General features: G+C 34.2%; 1 protein-coding gene across 2 annotated transcripts in view; it reads left to right on the top strand.

Moving 5' to 3' along the window:
• lcor (ligand dependent nuclear receptor corepressor) overlaps positions 1–20513 on the top strand; it is a 33553-nt gene that overhangs the window by 6721 nt on the left and 6319 nt on the right. The window contains exons 2-5 of one of the 2 annotated variants that reach the window (XM_056260561.1): positions 12267–12332; positions 16028–16107; positions 16517–16643; positions 19179–19505. In XM_056260561.1, the coding sequence (XP_056116536.1) occupies positions 12267–12332; positions 16028–16107; positions 16517–16643; positions 19179–19505 (600 nt within the window). Of the gene's footprint in view, positions 1–12266; positions 12333–16027; positions 16108–16516; positions 16644–19175; positions 19506–20513 lie in introns of both variants that reach the window. The other variant, XM_056260560.1, reaches the window with a different exon arrangement.

The raw sequence follows: 20513 nt of genomic DNA, 5'->3' as shown, positions 1-20513 counted from the left end.
CAGATGCAAATCAATAATAATAGTAAAATAAATCTTTCACATGTAAAAGAACAGTTTGAACATTTGTTCTCTCGAGGCGTGTTTTCCCCTAAATTCCCAAAAGGTTCTAGGTGAGCGAGTCCTTTGATTTGATCAAATGAAACATTATTTAACAGCCTCTTGCGCAAGAACCTTGGGAGTGTTTCTTTTTGATATCCAGTAACAGTAAAGACAAGATAAGCTAAATTTTCACTCTTCCTCTTTCTGTGCTGAAGTTCATTTGAGCCTTTAGCTAAACAACTCCCTGTAAATCCAAGTGTGTAAAAAATCTGCCATATGGTTTACACTTTTTCTTTTTTTTCCGTCTACTTCTCATGTGACACTGTGTGGTTGTTATCCATTAAACCCCCTGAACACTCGCCGTGTTGGGAATGAGTTTAGATTAGGGCGAGGGCTGAAGGAATTTTGGCATTATTTTTGCTGCCTAATACTGTCGATGTTTTCAGCAAATAAATGAAAACCATTCAGCCTAGTTTTAATGTTTTACAATTCCTAAATGCTAAAAACATTTAAGCTTCACTTATACCAAAGTAGTTTAAACCTTATTGAAACATACTCGCGAAATGTTGTACACAAAGACATTTATAAGGTTTCCAAAACTGGTTTTCTTATTGCAGTTATTTAATGGATATTTCACATGCATCAATGTTATTTGAGTAACTCCATATTTTGTGTTTCAAATGTTGAATCCTTCAGTGATAATTAATCTAGATCAAATATATTGAACCAAATGTGAACTAAAGTCGTGAAGTAAAAGCCACTGTTATTGTTTCTTGTGCAGCTTCATGTCATTGTTTAATGGTTTTACGGTTATTGTTCAAGTATATTCATGTATTTTTGGGTTATGATTAGATGTATTAGGGATGGGTTGCGATGGTTCGACTAGTCAAACAAAGTACTTGTCGATTAGTGAGGGTTTGTTTTGCACCAATACTTACACTTGCATCCTGTTAGAGTGTTTTGCACAGTAAAACTCTACTAAACGGTTGGGGTAACGCTTCCTTTTACAGTCCTGTTACCCATGCACATACTATGTACTTATTATAGTAATTATAATTACTGGGTAATAACTAGGTACTAACCCTGAACCTACCCCTAACCCATGTACTCACCTTATATTAGCCAGGACTTTCTAGGTAAGTACACTGTAAGTACACGTAAGTACTTTACTGTAAAAGGAAGCGTTACCAAGGTTGGTTGTGTGTGTAAAAAAATAATTAATTGTATGTTTTGGATTGACCTGAGCCTGTTCTAGTGCTTTTGCGAGAGAGTTTGCAAGCGTGTAGTTTTGCCCATCCCTGAGCTCTATGTTTGTATCATTCATTTTCTCCCGCATCGATCCTACATCCACCTGGATTCCAACACGTGAAGGATTTCTTTTGTTTCTCATAGAGCAAGAATCCATATGAAAATCATATGAAAAGAGCAGGCTGAAATCTCATACCAATTACATGCCCCCCCCCCCCTCCCGAATAGAGATGATTTTATACTCTGATGATCTGAATATTGTCTTCAGGGTCTTTGTGCTATTAAATGAGGGTTAATTGTGAATCCCATTGTTCAGTATTACAAAAGTAAAATTACGTATTAACTATCCTGAATTATTATTATTGTTATTATAAAACTATTTTTTTCTGGTAATTTGAATATTCGCAAATGGTTTAGGATTTTTCCACACAGTTCTGATTAAAAGTAATTTAGTGGAACGCAGCCAAGTTATTACTTTTTGTCTGTTTTTTTTTTTTTTTTTTTTTTACCTATCCCAAAGCTAGATTAAATCTCATTAAAACCCATATAACCTAGAGTAATATTTGAGCAGATATAGGGAGTATGAAGTGATGTTATTTGCTGATGTTTGAGTTGTTTTGTGTTTCTCATAAATGAGAAATGAGAAACATAAAGCAAATAGACCTGCATATATATTGCTGTTTGATGTTTGATAGTTTCTTGGTAAATCTTAACGCTGTTTAATTTTGGGGCATTATTGGGAACAATTCCTCTTTTAAATCCTACTCTTTTTTTACCAACCATTTTCTGAATTCTGCATTGACTTAAAGGTCTTGGATGTGTAGTTTTTGATTTGTCCTGGGAGGGACCCGGAGGATTCAACACAGATTGATTTGTGGGAAAGAGTGTTTTTGAATGGAGTATCGCATCACCTGCATTGTATGTTGACTTGAGAGATTTTTCCTTTCACTCATGTATTGTTGAATTATCACACTGCCATACAATAGATACATGTTCTCTGATGTCTTTTTGAAAGGTATAGTTCACCCAAAAAAGAAAAGGTTTTCTGAAACTCGGGAGTTATTTAACAGAATGTCGAAGCTGCTCTTTTACACTTACAGTGGACATTGTCACAATTCACTTTTAAAGACAACATATAAAGACAATTCACTTTTAACATATGGAAAAGAGCAGCTTGGACATTCTGAAGAATTTCTTCTTTTATGTTTCACTGAAGAAAGAACATTTGAACTACTTTTTTTTTTTTAGGTGGTGGTGGTGGTGAACTACACGCCTTTAGAGGGATTTGATTTCTTATGGTGGTTTTCTTTATGAAAAACTGTTTTTAATTATGTATTTTATGTACTACGTTTAAACATTTTAAACATACTTGGCAACATTGACTGCATGGTTGAAAAAATCGTATCTATAGAATATAATAAAATAAAAAAACAGACACTTTTGTTATATCCCTCAACCCTATTAAATGAACAGACAGATAGAAGGAGTATATTATTGATCGAAGGTTGAGGTGCAAAATAGCGGCGATGTAATACACACACGATGAAGGCCATGCCTTTTTTTTGTAAGTGCTTTCATTCTCAGATTGTCCTTAGGCTATACAAATAACAGGGTTTTTTTTATGTAAAAAAAATTTATTCTGTCAAAGAAATGTATATTTTTAAATGTGCTGCAGATGTTCTGTGGGTTTACATGGAGATCGCCACATCAGTTTGACGTGCTAGTCGTGAAAATAAACCATTTGTCGTGACTCACTAACGTAGAGCGCCTTGCAAACATGAAGTATTGTGGTATATTGATCTATTCTTTTAAAAATCACAGCTTTTTGAAGAAGAAAAAAAGACTTTTTTTGGTGAACACTTAACCCTATAAATAACCTGCTTTGCAGTGGACTTTAAATCCACATCTACTTTAACCTAATGCTTCACATTTGGGACTTAATGGCCAAGTAAACATTGCTTTTGACACTAATCACCACCATCAAAAGCTTAAAATTGCCTTTCGTAGCCAATAGTTCGTTTTTATGACAACTGGTGCATGTACGAGATGTACATTCCCTGCAATTGGGGCTTGATGACCTAAAAGGTCCTGTCAGGGAAGGCCGATGTCCTGAAGGGTTACATTTGATTGGCCGGTCCCTCAAAGCACAGCTGCGGGTTTACAGTTTTCCCGCACTCGAATTCAAACACAATCTAGGTCAAGAGGGGCCCGAATGACATTGCTTAACCTCCTCTCCAAATAACACTCCTGCACTTGCAATGTTCTTGCAGGAATTGAACAAGGGGAAATCAAATAGCTGATGCGGGAAGCACTCGAGTGTGTTTTCTCTGTTTTTCTCGGCGTTTTGTGCACTAGCTTGTTCCTTGTTGCAGGAATGCTCGGTTTTTTGTTGTTGCTGGAAAAGCAGTGCATTTCAGGTAATTGGACAGAATTATCTGGAAGACTGCAAAGTCTGCTTTTATCCTTTATCTTTATGATCTTCATATAGTGTTTCTTACTAGGTTAGACAAAAGACGTATTATTATTTAGACATTTTAACAATCCAAACAAGATTTGAATATATTTTTGAATAATATTTTTTTATTTACTGCCTTTTTACTTTATTTAGAGTCTAGTCTCTAGGGGTGTCAAGTAATATTTGTTGTCTAAATGTGGCTATCGCTTTGATACTTAAAATGTTGCATTAATTTGCATATTTTTGAGTGTTAACAAAAGTGACAAAAAGGAAAATGCTAAAGTGTTTATTTAGTGAATTGAGCCAAGATAGGGTACAGCAATGGGCATGATGTTTTTGGATAGTCAGTTTATAATATGTATTATTATTCATGTATATATATATATATATATATATAGTACTGTAATGTATATATATTGACTGTTATATGACAATATTTCGACCCTTGCCTGATAACTGTCAGTTCTGATGAATAGTGCACATTTTCTGTTTTCAAAAAGTTTTGGGTGAAACTGTTTATATATATATATATATATATATATATATATATACTGTATATGTAAATTATATTATAATTAATTTTCTGTAATGCTGTTAACTATATGGGGAGCCCTTAATACATATTACTATAATATTAAAGGTTACAATTAACAACAGAGGCCAAATTATTAAATGTTACTTCTATTTATTTTTAGGTAATGATCAACACTCATTAAAAAAACTTTTGTACTTGCATAAAGCAGGTTTTGCATTAACTTGTAAATCTAATTATAAAGTTAATTTTCTACTCCAATTCATTTTTGAAATATACTCATTTATACAGTGGCTGTCACAACTTGTTTTCATGACAAATTTATTTAAGCACACATTAAATATCAAGACATTACTAACAGCTTAAAGGGATAGTTCACCCCAAAAATGAAAACTCTGTCAGTAACTACTCTCCCTCATGTTGTTCCAACCCCGTAAGACTTTCGTTCATCTTCAGAACACAAATTAAGATATTTTTGATTAAATATGAGAGCTGTCTTTCTCCTCCATAGACTTCTATGCTATTGAAACTTGCCGGCTCAGAAAAGTTAGTAAAAACATTGTTAAAACAGTGGCTCAACCTTAAGTTTATCAAGCGACGAGAATACTTTTTGTGCGAAAAAACAAAACTAAAATACGACTTTATTCAACTATTCATTTCCTCTCTGTGGGCCTCGAGTGAGTTCACGTAGTGTAACAGCGCAGCGCATCTGTGTTGTACGTCACACACATCACACACATGACCAGCGTCGGCCAATAGTGAGCCTGCGTGTGACGTACAATGCGCTGTTACACTACGTGAAATCTCACGGCCCACAGAGAGGAAATGAATAGTTGAATAAAGTCGTTATTTTAGTTTTTTTTTACTTCGCTCTCAACGAACACTCAATGATCTGATAGATCTCGGCCTTGAGGCGGTCAGGCATCCGTTCGAGTTGTGGACTTTAAAAACAGACAGAGCTGTTTAACAGATTAAGCTCAGAATGCTAATTAAAAAATCACAAAAATATTTGTAGTGAAGAAAAAGTCTAAATGAACTAGTCAACCTCACTGACTTCTGAATAAATGCGAGTATCTAATTTGCTGTCACTCAATTGTATTAAACTGTATAATCAGTATTATATCTACCATCTTCCACCTTGATCTTAGAGTATTGTTATTAAAAACTCATATGCACTGTATGTATGTTCCAGCCAGCGTGTTTAAATACTTCTCTAACTTCATCAGATGCTACGCCACATCAGTCGAGGATCATAATTAGTCATTCATCTGCAAACAAAGACCCGTATGAAATGGATGATGATGGGGGGGATTTCCTGATTCGATCCTCCCTTTTATACCAACGCGTGTCCTATAGGATTCAAAAGCGAGTTTTCAATCGCAATCCAAACAAGTTATATAGTCCAAAAAAGATGAGTGACAGGCAGCAGGAGACAAAGGGATGGAGGAAAGGCTAATTAAGAGAAGTATAGCGATCTCGCCCAGTGTCACTAAGCAACGTATGAAAACCTTCTGAGGTTAGGAAGCACACGTCTGAGAAAAGCCAGTCTGCCTCCATAAACTTCCCTTTTTTTCCTGTCCTCTCTTTAATAATAAAGTATGTGCACCTCGCGACCTCATAATTAGCTTTTTCAGCAGTCTTTCAAATTAATTAGTTTGATGTCTGTGTATGAAATACGGGGATAGAGGGCATTAAATAGCGAAGGCAGTCAAAATGGCAGTAGCGTTACGCTTATTTATAACATTAATCTCTCACAGGTGATGTGGCACTCTTTTATTTAAGCTTCCGCTATGAAAGAAAACAGGTTTTTAAGTTCTCGAATGAGGAAAAAACGAAAAACATTAAGCTTTTACCTAAAGCCGTGGCGAAGTGGTTGCTCACGCGGACTCTGGAGGTTCGAATCCGGCTCTCAGCGTGTCTCTTCCCTTCATTTTCTGTGGTTTTTTATATTTTTTTTTATTTTCATGTGGTAAGCATTAAATAAAGGCCAAATATTTTGATTTTCTTTTTAGCCAAAAAGGTTTTATTTCCTCTAATCTCATTAAAAACGAAGGCCAAACATTTAAAAAGCAAGGAAAGGTGTATGTTTTGAATTCTCTTTTTTTTTTGGAGCCAAAGAAATACTACAGGTTTTTTGGAAGTGTTCGAAGCATTTGACACAAGGTCAGTTGTGAGCAGTGCTTTTGTGTCAGTGTTTACAGTTTATTTGAAACTGAAGTTAATTGACTCTGGCAGAACGTGTGAATTGAAGCGTAGAAAACCTATAAAGCATTTCCTGTATGAGAATAGAGAATTCAGTCTGTTGGCAGTCACATGAGATATCTGTGCTATTCACTCAGCTTTGGTTTGTATTTGTGCGCCGCGCACCTTGCAGGTGATTGAGACGAGAGCAGAAATCTCCTTTTTTCAAGGGTGAATCTGTCCAGCTGCAGTACAAGCAGCCAAAGGTACTTTTCGTTACCTCAACATCTGTTCCACTCAAAATATGAGCGTCTTAAACACTGAATAAAACATAAGCGTTTGAAATGCGCTCGCTTTTTATGAGCTAAGTGTCAATGCGTCGAGGATAATGATTTGTGAATTTATATTCTGTTAGTAAAGAATGTGAAAGTAGATGTCAAATTGATGATTATATTTTGACTTGCTGAAAAAAAATATATATAATATACAAAACAATGAATATTTATATAATTTCTAAATAAATGATATGAATATATTTAATATATTATGTAATATAATATATGTTCATTTATATTTACATCATGGATACCTAGGGTTGCCACCTTTGATTTGTGAAAAACCGGGACACTTTGAGGGGGAGGGGTCAACCAGGGGCGTTTCCAGCTTTGAAGGACATCAAAAAAGAGAACAATCCCGGGAAAACCGGGACGGGTGGCAACCCTATGGATACCATGACAGTAATAAAAATAATAATAATAATAATAATAAGAATAATTTATTCTCAGCTCAGTGTTTGCCTACCTTCATTTTCTTGGGCTTGTTTGAACAATTCCCAAACACTTAATGCACATTGTAGTTTATTTACAGGTGAATATCTTGCAAAAGTTCAATTATTTCAGTAATTCAACTTAAAAGGTGAAACTAATATATTATATAGACTCATTACATTCAAAGTGAGATATTACAAGCCTTTATTTGTTATGATTTTGATGATTATGGCTTACAGCTTATGAAAACCCCCAAGTCAAAATTAGAATATTGTGAAAAGGTTTTCTGTAAGCCATAATCATCCAAATTATAACAAATAAAGGCTTGAAATATCTCACTTTGAATGTAATGAGTCTATATAATATATTAGTTTCACCTTTTAAGTTGAATTACTGAAATAAATACATTTTTCGAGTTTCACCTGTATATTACAGACATTAATAATGCCTAAAAGTTATTTGTATGGAAGCTTGTTTTCCTCCATGGAATAACAAATAAAAAAGGTAATTGTGACTTTTTATCGCGCAATTCTTACTTAATTCTGACATAAAGTCGCAATTCTGACTTCTTTTCTCAGAATTATAAACTTCTTAGATATAAACTAGCGATTGCGTGTTATAAAGTCAGAACTCAGAGGGAAAAAAAAGTCTGAATTGCGACTTTATGAGATGTAGACTCGCAATTGTGAGAAAAAAGTCCAAACTGTGAGAAAAAAAAGTCAGAATTGTGAGATATAAACTCTATAAAGATTGAGTTTATATCCGTTTTTTCCATTTTTTTTAGAATTGTGAGATAAAAAGTCGCAATTATTTTTTACATTTTTTTTATTACGTGGCGGAAATTTGAAGTGATAAAAAGTGATAAAACGTGTTTTACTTGTATTGATGTCTTGGGCTTGTATTCTATTTAATTATTTTTATTATTTATTTATTTATTTATTTATTTTTTGGGGGGGGGGGGGGGGGGCAAACTGGAGTGGATGTTATCATACCTTGATGCTTTTCATATTTCTAATAGTCAGCGTTCCCAGAGTGCATTGAAGCTCACACTATTTAGATATGTGTTTTCTATAACATATTGCAAAGGTATATTAAAGATAGCGGGACCTATCAAAACGACTTTAGATTAGCTCTATGGTATTCTAGCTACATTTCCTGGTGCTTGAAAATTAGAGCACATTAAAAATTGATTTCATTTATTTTTATGTGTCAAAGGAATAATAAAAGATATCAAGCTTGCGTTTTACAATTGAAATCCTAATCATTTCAGTGGCCTTCAGTCGGATAATTAAATAATTGGATAATTAATTAGACGTTCTGCTTTTGGCACATGGCGCACTGAATAAATCATTGGCCCCAACAGGATCGTTGAACTGCGCAGCGTGAGTCCTGCGTGACGGCAGATTCCTGTCAGAGAGTTATCAGGAAAATGTTGCTGCTCTTCCCCTCTTCTAATGTAAAGATTAGCCGTCAGGGTCACAATGGCAGGTTCTTCACAGATTTGGGATTGCTTTCTCAAACACTGCGGCTTTTTTGTGGGTTAACTCCTTAAGCAAACAAAGAGAAATGACCCATTTTCTTCCACCCCTCCCCAATTTGAATACGCTTGGAGTGAAATTGGATGAATGCGGAGAAACTACTCTTTAAACACAACAGTGGACTGAAGAATGGGGATGGGGGCAGGATTGGGATCATATTTTGGTGTGTTTTTCTTTTTTGTCTTTTGAACTGCTTGGGGCCGGATAAAGGGTGACATCCTCTTCCGATGTTGAAATCTAACAATCTACTCTTCCCATCAGAGATGTTTCTGCAGTGACTAGCCATAAGATCTAACCGAGATGTGTCTTGATGTAGGTGTGTGTTTGTCATTATATTGGTCAATTTCGTTGGTTTGTTCTTGAAAACTCAGTGGTTTGTTTGGTTTTCCTTTGACCTGGCTGTCACGCTGCTGACTTTTTTTGTGTACCATCCGTCTCAGGGAATGGCTCTACCAGATAGAGATGGTTGTAGTTGACACAGATTTCCCCTGAAAGAACAAACCCAACCCCCTTTCTACCTTCTATGAATGGAGGATGTTAAGGATTGGGGGTAGGGAGTTGGCTTAATTTAGGGTTAAGATAAACCATGGGGAGGCAAGCGTGCACTGTCTCTAATATGCTGATTTTAATGATTTAATGAAGGTATTGCCATGATCCCTGAAGAGAAAAAGATATCCCCCCCCCCCCCCCCCCCCCCACTCTTAAAGTAAGATGCTATTGATCTCTTGGGTGGTGCTTAGTTCCTTAAAATGTTGCAGAGGAAGTCTGGACGATATTGACGACAGCTCAAGCCTTTAGGAAAGTCTATATTTTAAGCACGAAACAGCAATTTTTAAAAAATAAAACAAAAAATGTTAAAGCAAATTTTTAGCAACATATATGAAGCCAAAATATTAACAAATTATTGTGATATTAATTCAGAAGCAGTTAATATCCAAGTTCATTTCAAAGGGGCCAAATGTCAAGTGGTGTGCCTCAGGGTTCGGTACTCGGTCCAACGTGTGAACATCTCCAAATCGACATGCTGTCACCACAGATAACAATAATGCTAATGCTAAATCTCAAATCTTAGCTCGGAGACGTTGTCACATCCGGTTCGATCCCATAAACTTCCATATTCTATATAAACTTAATCATTTTAAGGGGATAATTTAATAGGAATGTTAAATAGATCAAATAAACACTATGGATTTTAAGCAAAGCACTCCATGTTGATTGTGTTTAGACTAATTTCAGCTTTAGAGGTAAAAGCATGATTATGTTTTTCACAGTAACTGAGCCTTCTAATCTGTCCTCAATATAGATTAAACATAGGCAGTTTATGTTAGATTTAATTCAATTCGAGATTGAACAGTTGGCTTGTGTGGGAAGCTTGCTCAAGACGGACATCTTGGAAATGTTGTCCTTCAACCATCAGCAGAACTCAGACTCTGTACGATATATCGATCTTATCTACTGGTTAGATACATGGTTGCTTGTTGCCCAGTGAAAGTAAATTATTCATTCATCCACTACACTATATATAGACTATTAATGGTCACCAGGAAGTTCAAACAAAAAGCTGCTGACGTGACCCTCCCTGGTGTCAAATTAATTGGCTTGTTTCTGTTCGTTCTCGCACCCCTCAATGGGACATTTCCCCGCACTGGTTTTACTGTTGTTCAATGTTGTGTATGTGTGGAATGCATTCTTCATTTGGTCTTGGCGATTTAGGGTCGTGTAGTGAATGGATGTTTGTTTTGTTGGCTTGAATGAGTCGCTCTATGTCGATGTCCCACACAGTTGTCCTTCATACTAAATGCAGGAGGCCTGTATGAAGTATTATACCAAGACTTATGATAATACAAAATACTTGATATCCTCCTGCAAACCAACTTGGGTAAGGATTATATTTTAGGCTACATTTTTACACACACACACACAAACTATATAATATATATATATCGTCCAGTTTTGAGGTACTTGAATTGTTGACAAAATTGGCTTTTAGAAGATATAAATTCACAGTCTTTTTCTTCCAGGAAAATGTCTCATCTTGCATTGCTCATTATTTTATCGGTAACACTTTACAATAAGGTCTTATTTGTTAACATTATGAATGTATTAGCTAACATGAACTAACAATGGATAATACATTTGTTACAGTATTTATTAATCTTTGTTAATGTTAGTAAAATAAAAATACAGATGTTCATTGTTTGTTGTTCACACTGCATTACTAATGTTAACAAAACACAACTTTTGATTTTAATAATGTATGAGTAAATGTTGAAATTAACATTAGCTTATTAATAAATGCTGTTGAAGTATTGTTTATTCTCAGTGCATGTTCACTAATGTAGTTAACTAATGAAACCTTATTGTAAAGCATTTTATCCAATAAAAAAAATATGTATCAATTAAAAATACAGAACATTCATCTTTTTTTTTTTTTTTTTAATAAAATCCTCTTGATAACAATATAACTTATAATGTGTATCTTTAAATACACATCATATGAACAACTACACTGACTTTCACAAGCAATATAACTCACTATCAGTTGATTTTGGGCAAAAATATTATGTATGGCAAAAATCAGCAAATTCAAAAAATCTATTAAAAAAAAAAGTACTTAATCACAAATATCTTTGCATTCGATGTCCAGTGCTTGATCATTGTGTACCTACCAATGCAATTATCCACTAGAGCTGTAAAAGCGCTGCAGTTTCAGCATTAGTGCGCTGCATTTAATGGACTAGAATGCTAGAAGTCTTTGAAGGGCTCGTTTTTGTTTTCAAAGCCTCCTTTGTAGAAGCAACAATTTGGCATGCATGCTTTATAAGTGCAGTGTGAACAGCTGATGAATAGTGCATCACACTAACTGAGTCTGGCTGTTTCTGTTTCTGTTTCTGTCAGAAAGACGGCGGTCTCCTGAAGGACACAAACTTTTAATCGTGTTCTTCTTAATCATTGTGACAGCATAGCTTTAAGGACGTCATTGAGCAGTATGGATGCGCCTTAACTCAAGGAAATGTTATACATTCAAGTTGAAGTGTATGGTACGGTTTAGATTCGAATGCACAGAAATGTTGTGTTTCCAATGTTAAATGCCAGTGCCGTTCTGTTTTGCCTTTTTTTCAGATATTTTTGGTGGCAGGTCTTTATTTAGGAGTTGACATTGTGTTGTGATATTCAGATGTCTGCATCGCATCTGTTTTTTTTCCAAGATTTCCGGGGCTTGTACAAAATCACTTCTATAGACATTTACCCAGAATAATACTTCTTTTTTTCTTTCTTCTCTATTTTAGCAGATTCATCAGGGTGTATTCATGCAACTACTCCGTTGATCCAGTATTTTCAGTTAATTAAATTGAGTGGCAGGATTAAATTGGCAAAGCATTGATTTAGTTCATAAAATTGAAAGCGGTTTGTGCTTGTGCGGGGGTAGACGTGGGTGGACATGTGATTTGTACTTATAGACCGTACATATAGCTAATAAGAATGTACCTTTGTCTTCTTCACAGGGTTTGAAAGCATTTTGGAGGGGCTGTTTGGACCAGGACTCGTAAAAGATCTTACCTTCTTTCAAGGTCAGTGTTACCGTTTACATGATGGTGGTGAAGATTAAGATTACGATTACTTTTAGTCTCCAATGTTGGAAACTTCTACAGTCTAAAGAAAGAAGATCAAATTTGTATATTTTTTTTATCCTTCTTGTTCAGATTTTCTTATATTAGCCATGTTCCTGACCTTATATTATAAATGATACTAAAATATGAATTATTACATATTTAAAAGTACATTTAAAAAACATTTTGGCCACAACAAACAATGTTGCCTCTTAGGTTTTTTCAACTATGACTGTTTGTTCAAAAACTAAATATGACATTAAATGTGTGAACAAAATATATTGTGCATTTTTATCATTTTTATCAAACTACAAAAGTGTTGTGTTCAAAAATAGTATGTGTTCAAGGGGACGTACAGTGCTAGCAATGAAATTAGCCTGCGCAGGACAAAGAAGTTGGCCGGTTTATTCCAGAAATGTTTAAAGTGTTATTTTAGCCTCAGAATGCTTTAAACATAATACATAATCCGAGATTTAGTGAAGTTAGGAAGGAAATCTGGCCTAAAACATGCCGAATAAATGTGCAGATGTTCCACTGTGGTGACGGGAGCCGCTAAAAGCGAGAGAGAGATTTGTAGAGTTCTTAAGTTATTGGAGGTTTGACGTCATTAGTGACATTCGCTCTGATAAAATGAATGGTTGTAACCACAGATAACACAGATACACGAGTAGGACTCAAACTAGGGCTGTTCAACGATTAATCGCATACAAAATAAAAGTTTGTGTTTGCATAATATATGTGTGTGTACTGTGTATAATTATTGTGTATATATAAATCGATATAAACACACACACACATGCATGTATATTTGAGAAATATTTGCATGTATTTACTGTATATATTTATATATAATGTATAATAATATAATATTAATATAATATATATTTTATATATATATATATAATACATTTTTCTTAAATAAATACATGCATGTGTGTGTATGTATGTGTATATATATATATATATATATATATTAGGGCTGTCAAATGATTAATCGCGATTAATCGCATCTAAAATAAAAGTTTATGTTTACATAATATATGTGGGTGCTCTGTGTATAATTATTTTATATATATAAATACACACACATTCTTGTATATATTTAAGAAATATTTCCATGTATATACTGTATATAGATTTATATATAATTTTTATTATATATAAATATAAATATTTTATATATAAATAATTTTCTTTCTTAAATATACATGCATGTGTGTGTATTTATATATATACAAAATAATTATACACAGTGCACCCACATATATTATGTAAACACAAACTTTTATTTTGGATGCGATTAATCATTTGACAGCCCTAATATATATATATATATATACAAAAGAATTATACACAATACACACACATATATTATGTAAACACAAACTTTTATTTTGTTTGCGATTAATAGCAATTAATCGTTGCACAGCCCTAATTCAAACCATCATATTCATTCGCGCTAAAAGGCTAAGCCAAAGCCCAACTCAGTTAATTGCAAATTACTCTCGGAGGAACATTGTTTTGGTAGTTTTCTGCCTCCACTGCTCGATGGACAAATCTTTTGTACTGCACTTTAAATAATGAAACCGTTTAAAGAGGTTTTTTTGTCCACTTAAACAAAATTGCTCAGTAGAAAAACACCCGATTTCTTCTTTAGTTCTGGAGTACCCCAGGGTTCTATTTTAAGACCTTTAGTCATTTTGTAAATTCACTAAATAAAACGCAACAATCTAATTGCACATTAGCTTGTCAACCAGAAAATGTTCAAATCGTCTGTTTCTAAAGGTATAAATACTTAGTTGTTCGCTCAAGAGAACCACTCGTGAGCTTAAACCATCAAATCATATTAAGCTAACTACATTTTTTTATTCATTTTTTCACGAATGAGCATGAAATATAAACATGGCTTTGATGCTCTTTTTTTGCAGCACTTGAAGTGCAAATTAACCTCAGACATTGAACAGAATTTTTTCCTATGGCAAATATGAGCTTTTTCTCCAAGTTTTAAATTATGCTGGCAATTATCTATTAAGAAAAATACGTATTTTTGCAGTAACATTTCATATTAATAAATGTCCATTGATAAATATATTTTGTGTTTGATAATTTTAAGGACACTTCTGTTTATCTTTTGCTGTTACAGTAAGAAAACTGCTATTCATACGCAGATCAGTACAGTTTAGTTCTGGCTCTTCGTGCTCTTTGGTAATGAGAGATTGTTTGATTGCTTGAGACAGATGTCAAGAGAGACTTTTGTCTTAATTTAATAAACTGTTCTCTGTTCTTCTTCACTATTAAATAATATATCCTTATTATAACACATAATTTGTTGAATTTACCTGTCACACATAGAGTAGTCTAGAATAGAAAGATTGTCTCCTCTTGGGTTATTTTGCAGTCAGTCGGTCAAGAGACGGCAACTCCTAAAAATAAGCAGAATGACCTTTCCATGTGATTGTCAGCTAGCGGCTATGATCAGACACAGCGTTGAAAACATAATCTGCCAAGGATCATAACAAAGAAGAATATTTAAAGGGGTCATTTAAGGGGTCAAGTTTTATCACTTAAATGTCCCCCCCAGGCACACTTATGGTAGTCAAGCTTTCTTACACCAAAAACCATTGTAATTTAGTTTCTCATGACCATTTTCCACCCCCTCTTTTGAACCGTTAGAAATAAATGGGCCATTTTTATTTTTTCCGCACATGATTCCTGTCAATGTTCACCAATACATCAGATCGCCGCAGTCTTCCATGTGATTTAATTTAATATTTTGGTCACACTTTAGATTATGGTCCAATTCTCACTATTAACTTTGACTTTTGCCTCAATAAACTCCTAATTACTGCTTATTAATAGTTAGTAAGGTAGTTGTTGAGTTTAGGTATTGGGTGATTAAGGGATGTAGAATATGGTCATGCAGAATAAAGCATTAATATGTGCTTTATAAGTACTAATAAACAGACAATATCTTAATAATATGCAACAAGCTAACAAGCAACTAGTTAATAGTGAGAATTGGACCCTAAACTAAAGTGTTACCAATATTTTTAAATCAATTCAAAAAGTACTGTAAGTACTACAAATAAAAAATAAATGTAGTTAAATACGACTCATATAACCTTTATTATTTATTTTACATAGTTTTGCTTTGTCAGGATGTTCTGTTTCAGTAAATCATCCCTTTGTTTTTGAGCCCTCGGTTTCCCGTCCTCCGTTCTCCGGTCTCATCTAAGTTTACGTGGTTGCGTTCGCTATTCTTCAGCATTTTATAGTTCTCCCTCCTTTACAACTACAAGTCTGACACTCAACACACTGAAATTAGAAAAGAAAAGGTCACTTGTTGCGCATTTCATTCAATTATGCTAACTAAATATCGTCTGAGTTCAGAGCTCGAACCTCTAAAAACTTCTGAGGTTTTCTAAAAAAAAAGGAGGTTTCATTCTTTTTAATACTTTAATATAAAAAAAAAACATAGCATGGACTAAAATATTGTTTGGGTTGCTACTGAAAAATTGTAAGTGCAGGAAAAACCCACAGTATATCATTTTTGATATGCGTTATAATTAATGATAATAATTGGCCAACATTTGTTGCAGAGTGTTTGTTTGTAAAAGGATAGCACTTCACTAACACCCTTTCTTTTCCTCTCGCAGATTGTGAGCCTGAGGGTGTGTCAGATTGGTCGTTTAATGAAAATTGTCTCTTTTGCTGCTTAAGACGTGAAAAAGTGAAGGTAATTAATCTCGCTCTTATTTTCTTATCTGTGCATTTCCACAAACAACGCATCAGCAATGTCACATTTACCTTGAGTCATGCTATGTTTTCAACTTTATATACACAGTATCTGTAGTAGCTGGGTCATTGGCGTTCAATAAAAAGAGAAAAACAGGAGAGATGCTCGGTAACTCTATATCAGGAATGATTATTAGTCAAATGACATTATTATTTATTTAACTCTTTTGGTGTTTAAGATATGACTTGACAACACATGCACTTTTCAGGTGAAAAGAAAAGACTATAAGTATTCTTCTTTTCTGAATGCAATTCATTTGTTAATGAAGTTTCTAATATGATTGCTTTTGCTTTTAATTAGCTTTTTATTTATTTAATTAAGTTAGACTCTCATTGTATTTTCTCTCTAGGAAAATTTGGTTGGTTTGAACAACCAAGTGTTATCAGAAGCGGACAGCTTCAAGCAAGATCAGTCCAAAATTAACAAACTCGAGAGGCAAGCAGAGGATTTCCTCAATGTTGTCTTCTATAGAAAGGGTAAGACAAGCTTCACACACACACAATATTTTGAGCATTACACAAACTGAAACCAAAGTAGTTGAAGAATGTGTAAAGACACTTTTTCCAGTTTACTGGTATGATCAATCAATATTAATTGTAGTTGAATTGTGTGTTTTTTTCTTTTCTTAAAGTTATTTGTTATAAACAACTGCAATTACGGTGGTGAATTAAAATGATGTCCTTTTAAAATAACCCCAAATAATGATAATCCATTTTTGAAAAAATTTACAATAATTATTAAAAAAACCTTCAACTCAATTTAAAGAGGACCTATTATGCTTTTTACATGTTCAACTTTCTTTAGTGTTTAATGTGTCTGTTTGTGACACATTAAAAAGGTCTGAAAAGTCAGTATATCAGTGTCACTGTTTCTGAACTCCCTGAAACGGCCCCGTTGTAGTCTTGAGTTTTCTTCCAGGAACAAAAATGTCACAATATTCGTCATGTAAATCATTCCCACCCAAATGCACACGCAAAATAAAGAGACGAGACCTGGTTGAGTTGGTTAATAGTGTGTTAAAACTGGCGGTTATGGTAATTAGGGGCGGGACATTTCCCCAAACATGCTCGAAGCGCTTAACCAATCACAACACACTGGTCCAGCCGACCAATCAGAGCACAGTGTGCTTTTCAGAAGGAGGGGCTTCATAGAGACGGGAACTAAACAGAGTGTTACTGACAGACTGGGAAAAGAGGAGCCGCAACAATGGAGAACATGAGATTTATTTGGGGGTTTTTAACCATTCAAGCATGAAAACTATTCTATATAACAAAATAAAAAAACAAAAAAAGTCTTGAAAAGGGCATAATAGGTCCTCTTTAAATCACTTATACTGTATATATATATATTGGACAACTGAAACACTGGCCAATATTGTTGGAGGTTTCATGCCTGTATATGCACGGCCTGGTGGCCAATCTTCACTGATTTGGTTTGAATTAGCAGAGCAATTGCAATCCACACAGCATAATGGGAGACAAATCAGAGTTCAAATGCACCAATACACGCAGCAAGACTGGTGACTGAATGGTTTGATGAACATGAAAGTGAAGTTGAACATCTAAATATTAAAACCAGATCTAAATATTTGTGAGCCGCTTCACGGTATTTAGGAGGAACGATGTTATCCTCCACATAGTGATCTGGCCTCTCAGACTCCCTCTGGACACTGTGAAGGACTTCTGTCTGTCATTCCCAAGACGAACTGGTGCTGTATTGGCCACAAAAGGAGGCCCTACACTATAATAATTCATGATTTTGGTTTAAAACCCGCTGTTTTAGTTTGATTGTCCAATCACACATGAACACATATTCTACAGTAAACCGCATAGGATACGCATATGTACAAGATAAGGGTTTTGAGGTTCAAATGTTTTCAGGCTGCTTTCCTTCCTTGTGGTGTGTGTATTTGATGTTTTATACTCTGCGGAAACGGTCTTCCCTCTTGCAGAACTTTACTGGGCTGTAGGAAGTGTTTTCACAGCCTTGTCTGCTCAATCCAGGGCCTTTGATTTTAACAATGGCAGTAAACAAGCGCATTGTGAAATAGTTTGATGAATGTTATAAAATTCACAAAAGAGAAAAATTGATGAGATGGTATTTTTAGTCAAATATTAACTTATCTTGTTCATGTTCACCTGGCTGGTCAATAACAATATTGCAAAATACATAAGAGACTTGTTCAAGTGTGTGTGTATAGTAGGGGTGTAACAATACTCTCATGTTACAATTCGATACATATCACGATACTGAACTCACAATACGATATTATTGCGATCCTCCAAGACATATGATAAAAGGTTAACAAAAAATGAACTGTTGATTAAAATGCTAAATTTAGTATTACATTGTGTGTGTAAATGAATCGGCTTGGACTTGGTGCTGGGAACCCAATGAACGGGACAATAGAGACACCAGAATAACAATATTCACGATTCTGAAGCTGAAAACTAATATGCTTTTACTCTGTCAGTGACTAGATATATTTAAAATAATATTGGCCACTTTTTACTGGTAACATCAGACATTTGGCATTATCAGGACACACAAATATTCCCCCATTGCATTATTATACATTATATTCAACATTATATATAGCAGTTTAATGTAGTACTGACACTAAAACTCTGTAAACTTTAAATTTTTTATTTTTTATTTTGGGTAAACTATACACAATATATATTGTCACTATCCACGATACATATTGTTGCATTTTTGTATTGCGATATATATTGTGACACGATATATTGTTACACCCCTAATATATAGACAAAAAAATACCAAAATTAAAACAAAAATTGAAAATATAAAAATAAAGAACATTAAAAACTATAGCATCTCAATGATACTAAAAACACTGGTGTAAAGTGTGAGCTTGGAGTGATCAAAATATTTGGAGGCTAGACATATACAGTATCTTATGGCCAAAACTAATTTCTCTGTATCTTGAAGTGATACATACACTACATGCATTCACTGGCTCATTGCATCCCGTATGTCTCTCTCAGCAGACCTCCCAAAATTTACAGACCCCCACATTCCTCTAGTGGCTCGTGAGATCATGCAGCGAATGATCCGACAGTTCGCTGCCGAATATACCTCAAAAACCAGCTCAACTCAGGACGTACCCCAACCCCAGTCCCAGCCCAACGGCACCAAGGACCAAAGCCTGCCGAAAGCGCCCTCGCTGGACCCGGACGCCTCCACACCCGCTCCCGGCACCGGCGCCGCTGCCTCCGCACAGAACCCCGTCCTCAGCAAGCTCCTCATGGCAGACCAGGACTCCCCGCTGGACCTCACCATCAAGAAACCCGAGACGCCAGAGCCCAGCGAACAAGGTGAGGCCACTGCTGAAAAACTGCTTCTTAACCTGTATGTGTACCTTTTTTTAAAGTCGGAACATCCCTTTTTAATGTTTTCAAAAAAAAAAAATCAAATAAGTCTTTATTTAGGCTATTGAAGAATTGAAAAAAAAAAAAACCTGATTAATCGCATCCAAAATAAAAGTTTGTGTTTACATAATATAGGTGTGTGTACTGTGTATAATTATTTTGTATATATAAATACACACACATGCATGCATATATTTAATAAAAAATGTGTTATTTATATATAAAATATTTATGTTTATTATATAAATTATGTATAAATACAGTAGTCAACATTTGAAGTGGATCAAAATCTTTTATTAAATTTTCTAACAATACTCAACTTTGATGAACTTTATTGATCCACTTCAAATGTTGACTACTGTATATGTACAGTATATACATGCAAATATTATATACTGTATATATATATATATATTATGTATATACTGAATTATATACATGCATATTTATGTATTTTTATATACAAAATAATGATACACAGCACACACACATATATTGTGTAAACACAAACTTTTATTTTGGATGCCATTAATCGTTGCCCAGCAATAAAAAAAAAGTTAAATAGTTATAAATAATCCAGGCATGTATTCCATTCCATTAAACATTTTTTTTTTAAAAAGGAACAATTTTATTCTGTATTCACTGAAATATCAATACATTTTAATAAACAGCAATTTACCTACATTTTTTTAAGCATGTTCATTTCCAATCTGTCAAAATTGGGGCAAATTATGATTCAGTGTTTTGAGCAGAATCATTTAAAATAATTGATACGCAAAAAGTAAAGTAAAACTAAAATAAGGTTTAAAGATTTGCCTGAAAATACACTTAAAATCCATGTAGCCTAACTGTTGTACTTATACAAATTGTAATAAGAAATCGTAAAAACATGCTTTAAAATCATAACAATATTTAACTTTGCTGATTGGAAACAAAATATCAAATGTATTGAGT

This window comes from Rhinichthys klamathensis, unplaced genomic scaffold (genome assembly GCF_029890125.1).
Source record: "Rhinichthys klamathensis goyatoka isolate OS25496 unplaced genomic scaffold, OSU_Roscu_1.1 h1tg000009l_1, whole genome shotgun sequence".
In the NCBI taxonomy this organism is placed as follows: domain Eukaryota; kingdom Metazoa; phylum Chordata; class Actinopteri; order Cypriniformes; family Leuciscidae; genus Rhinichthys; species Rhinichthys klamathensis.
The sequence above is the reverse complement of the archived record's forward strand: the minus strand, read 5'-3'. Positions and strand labels throughout refer to the sequence as shown.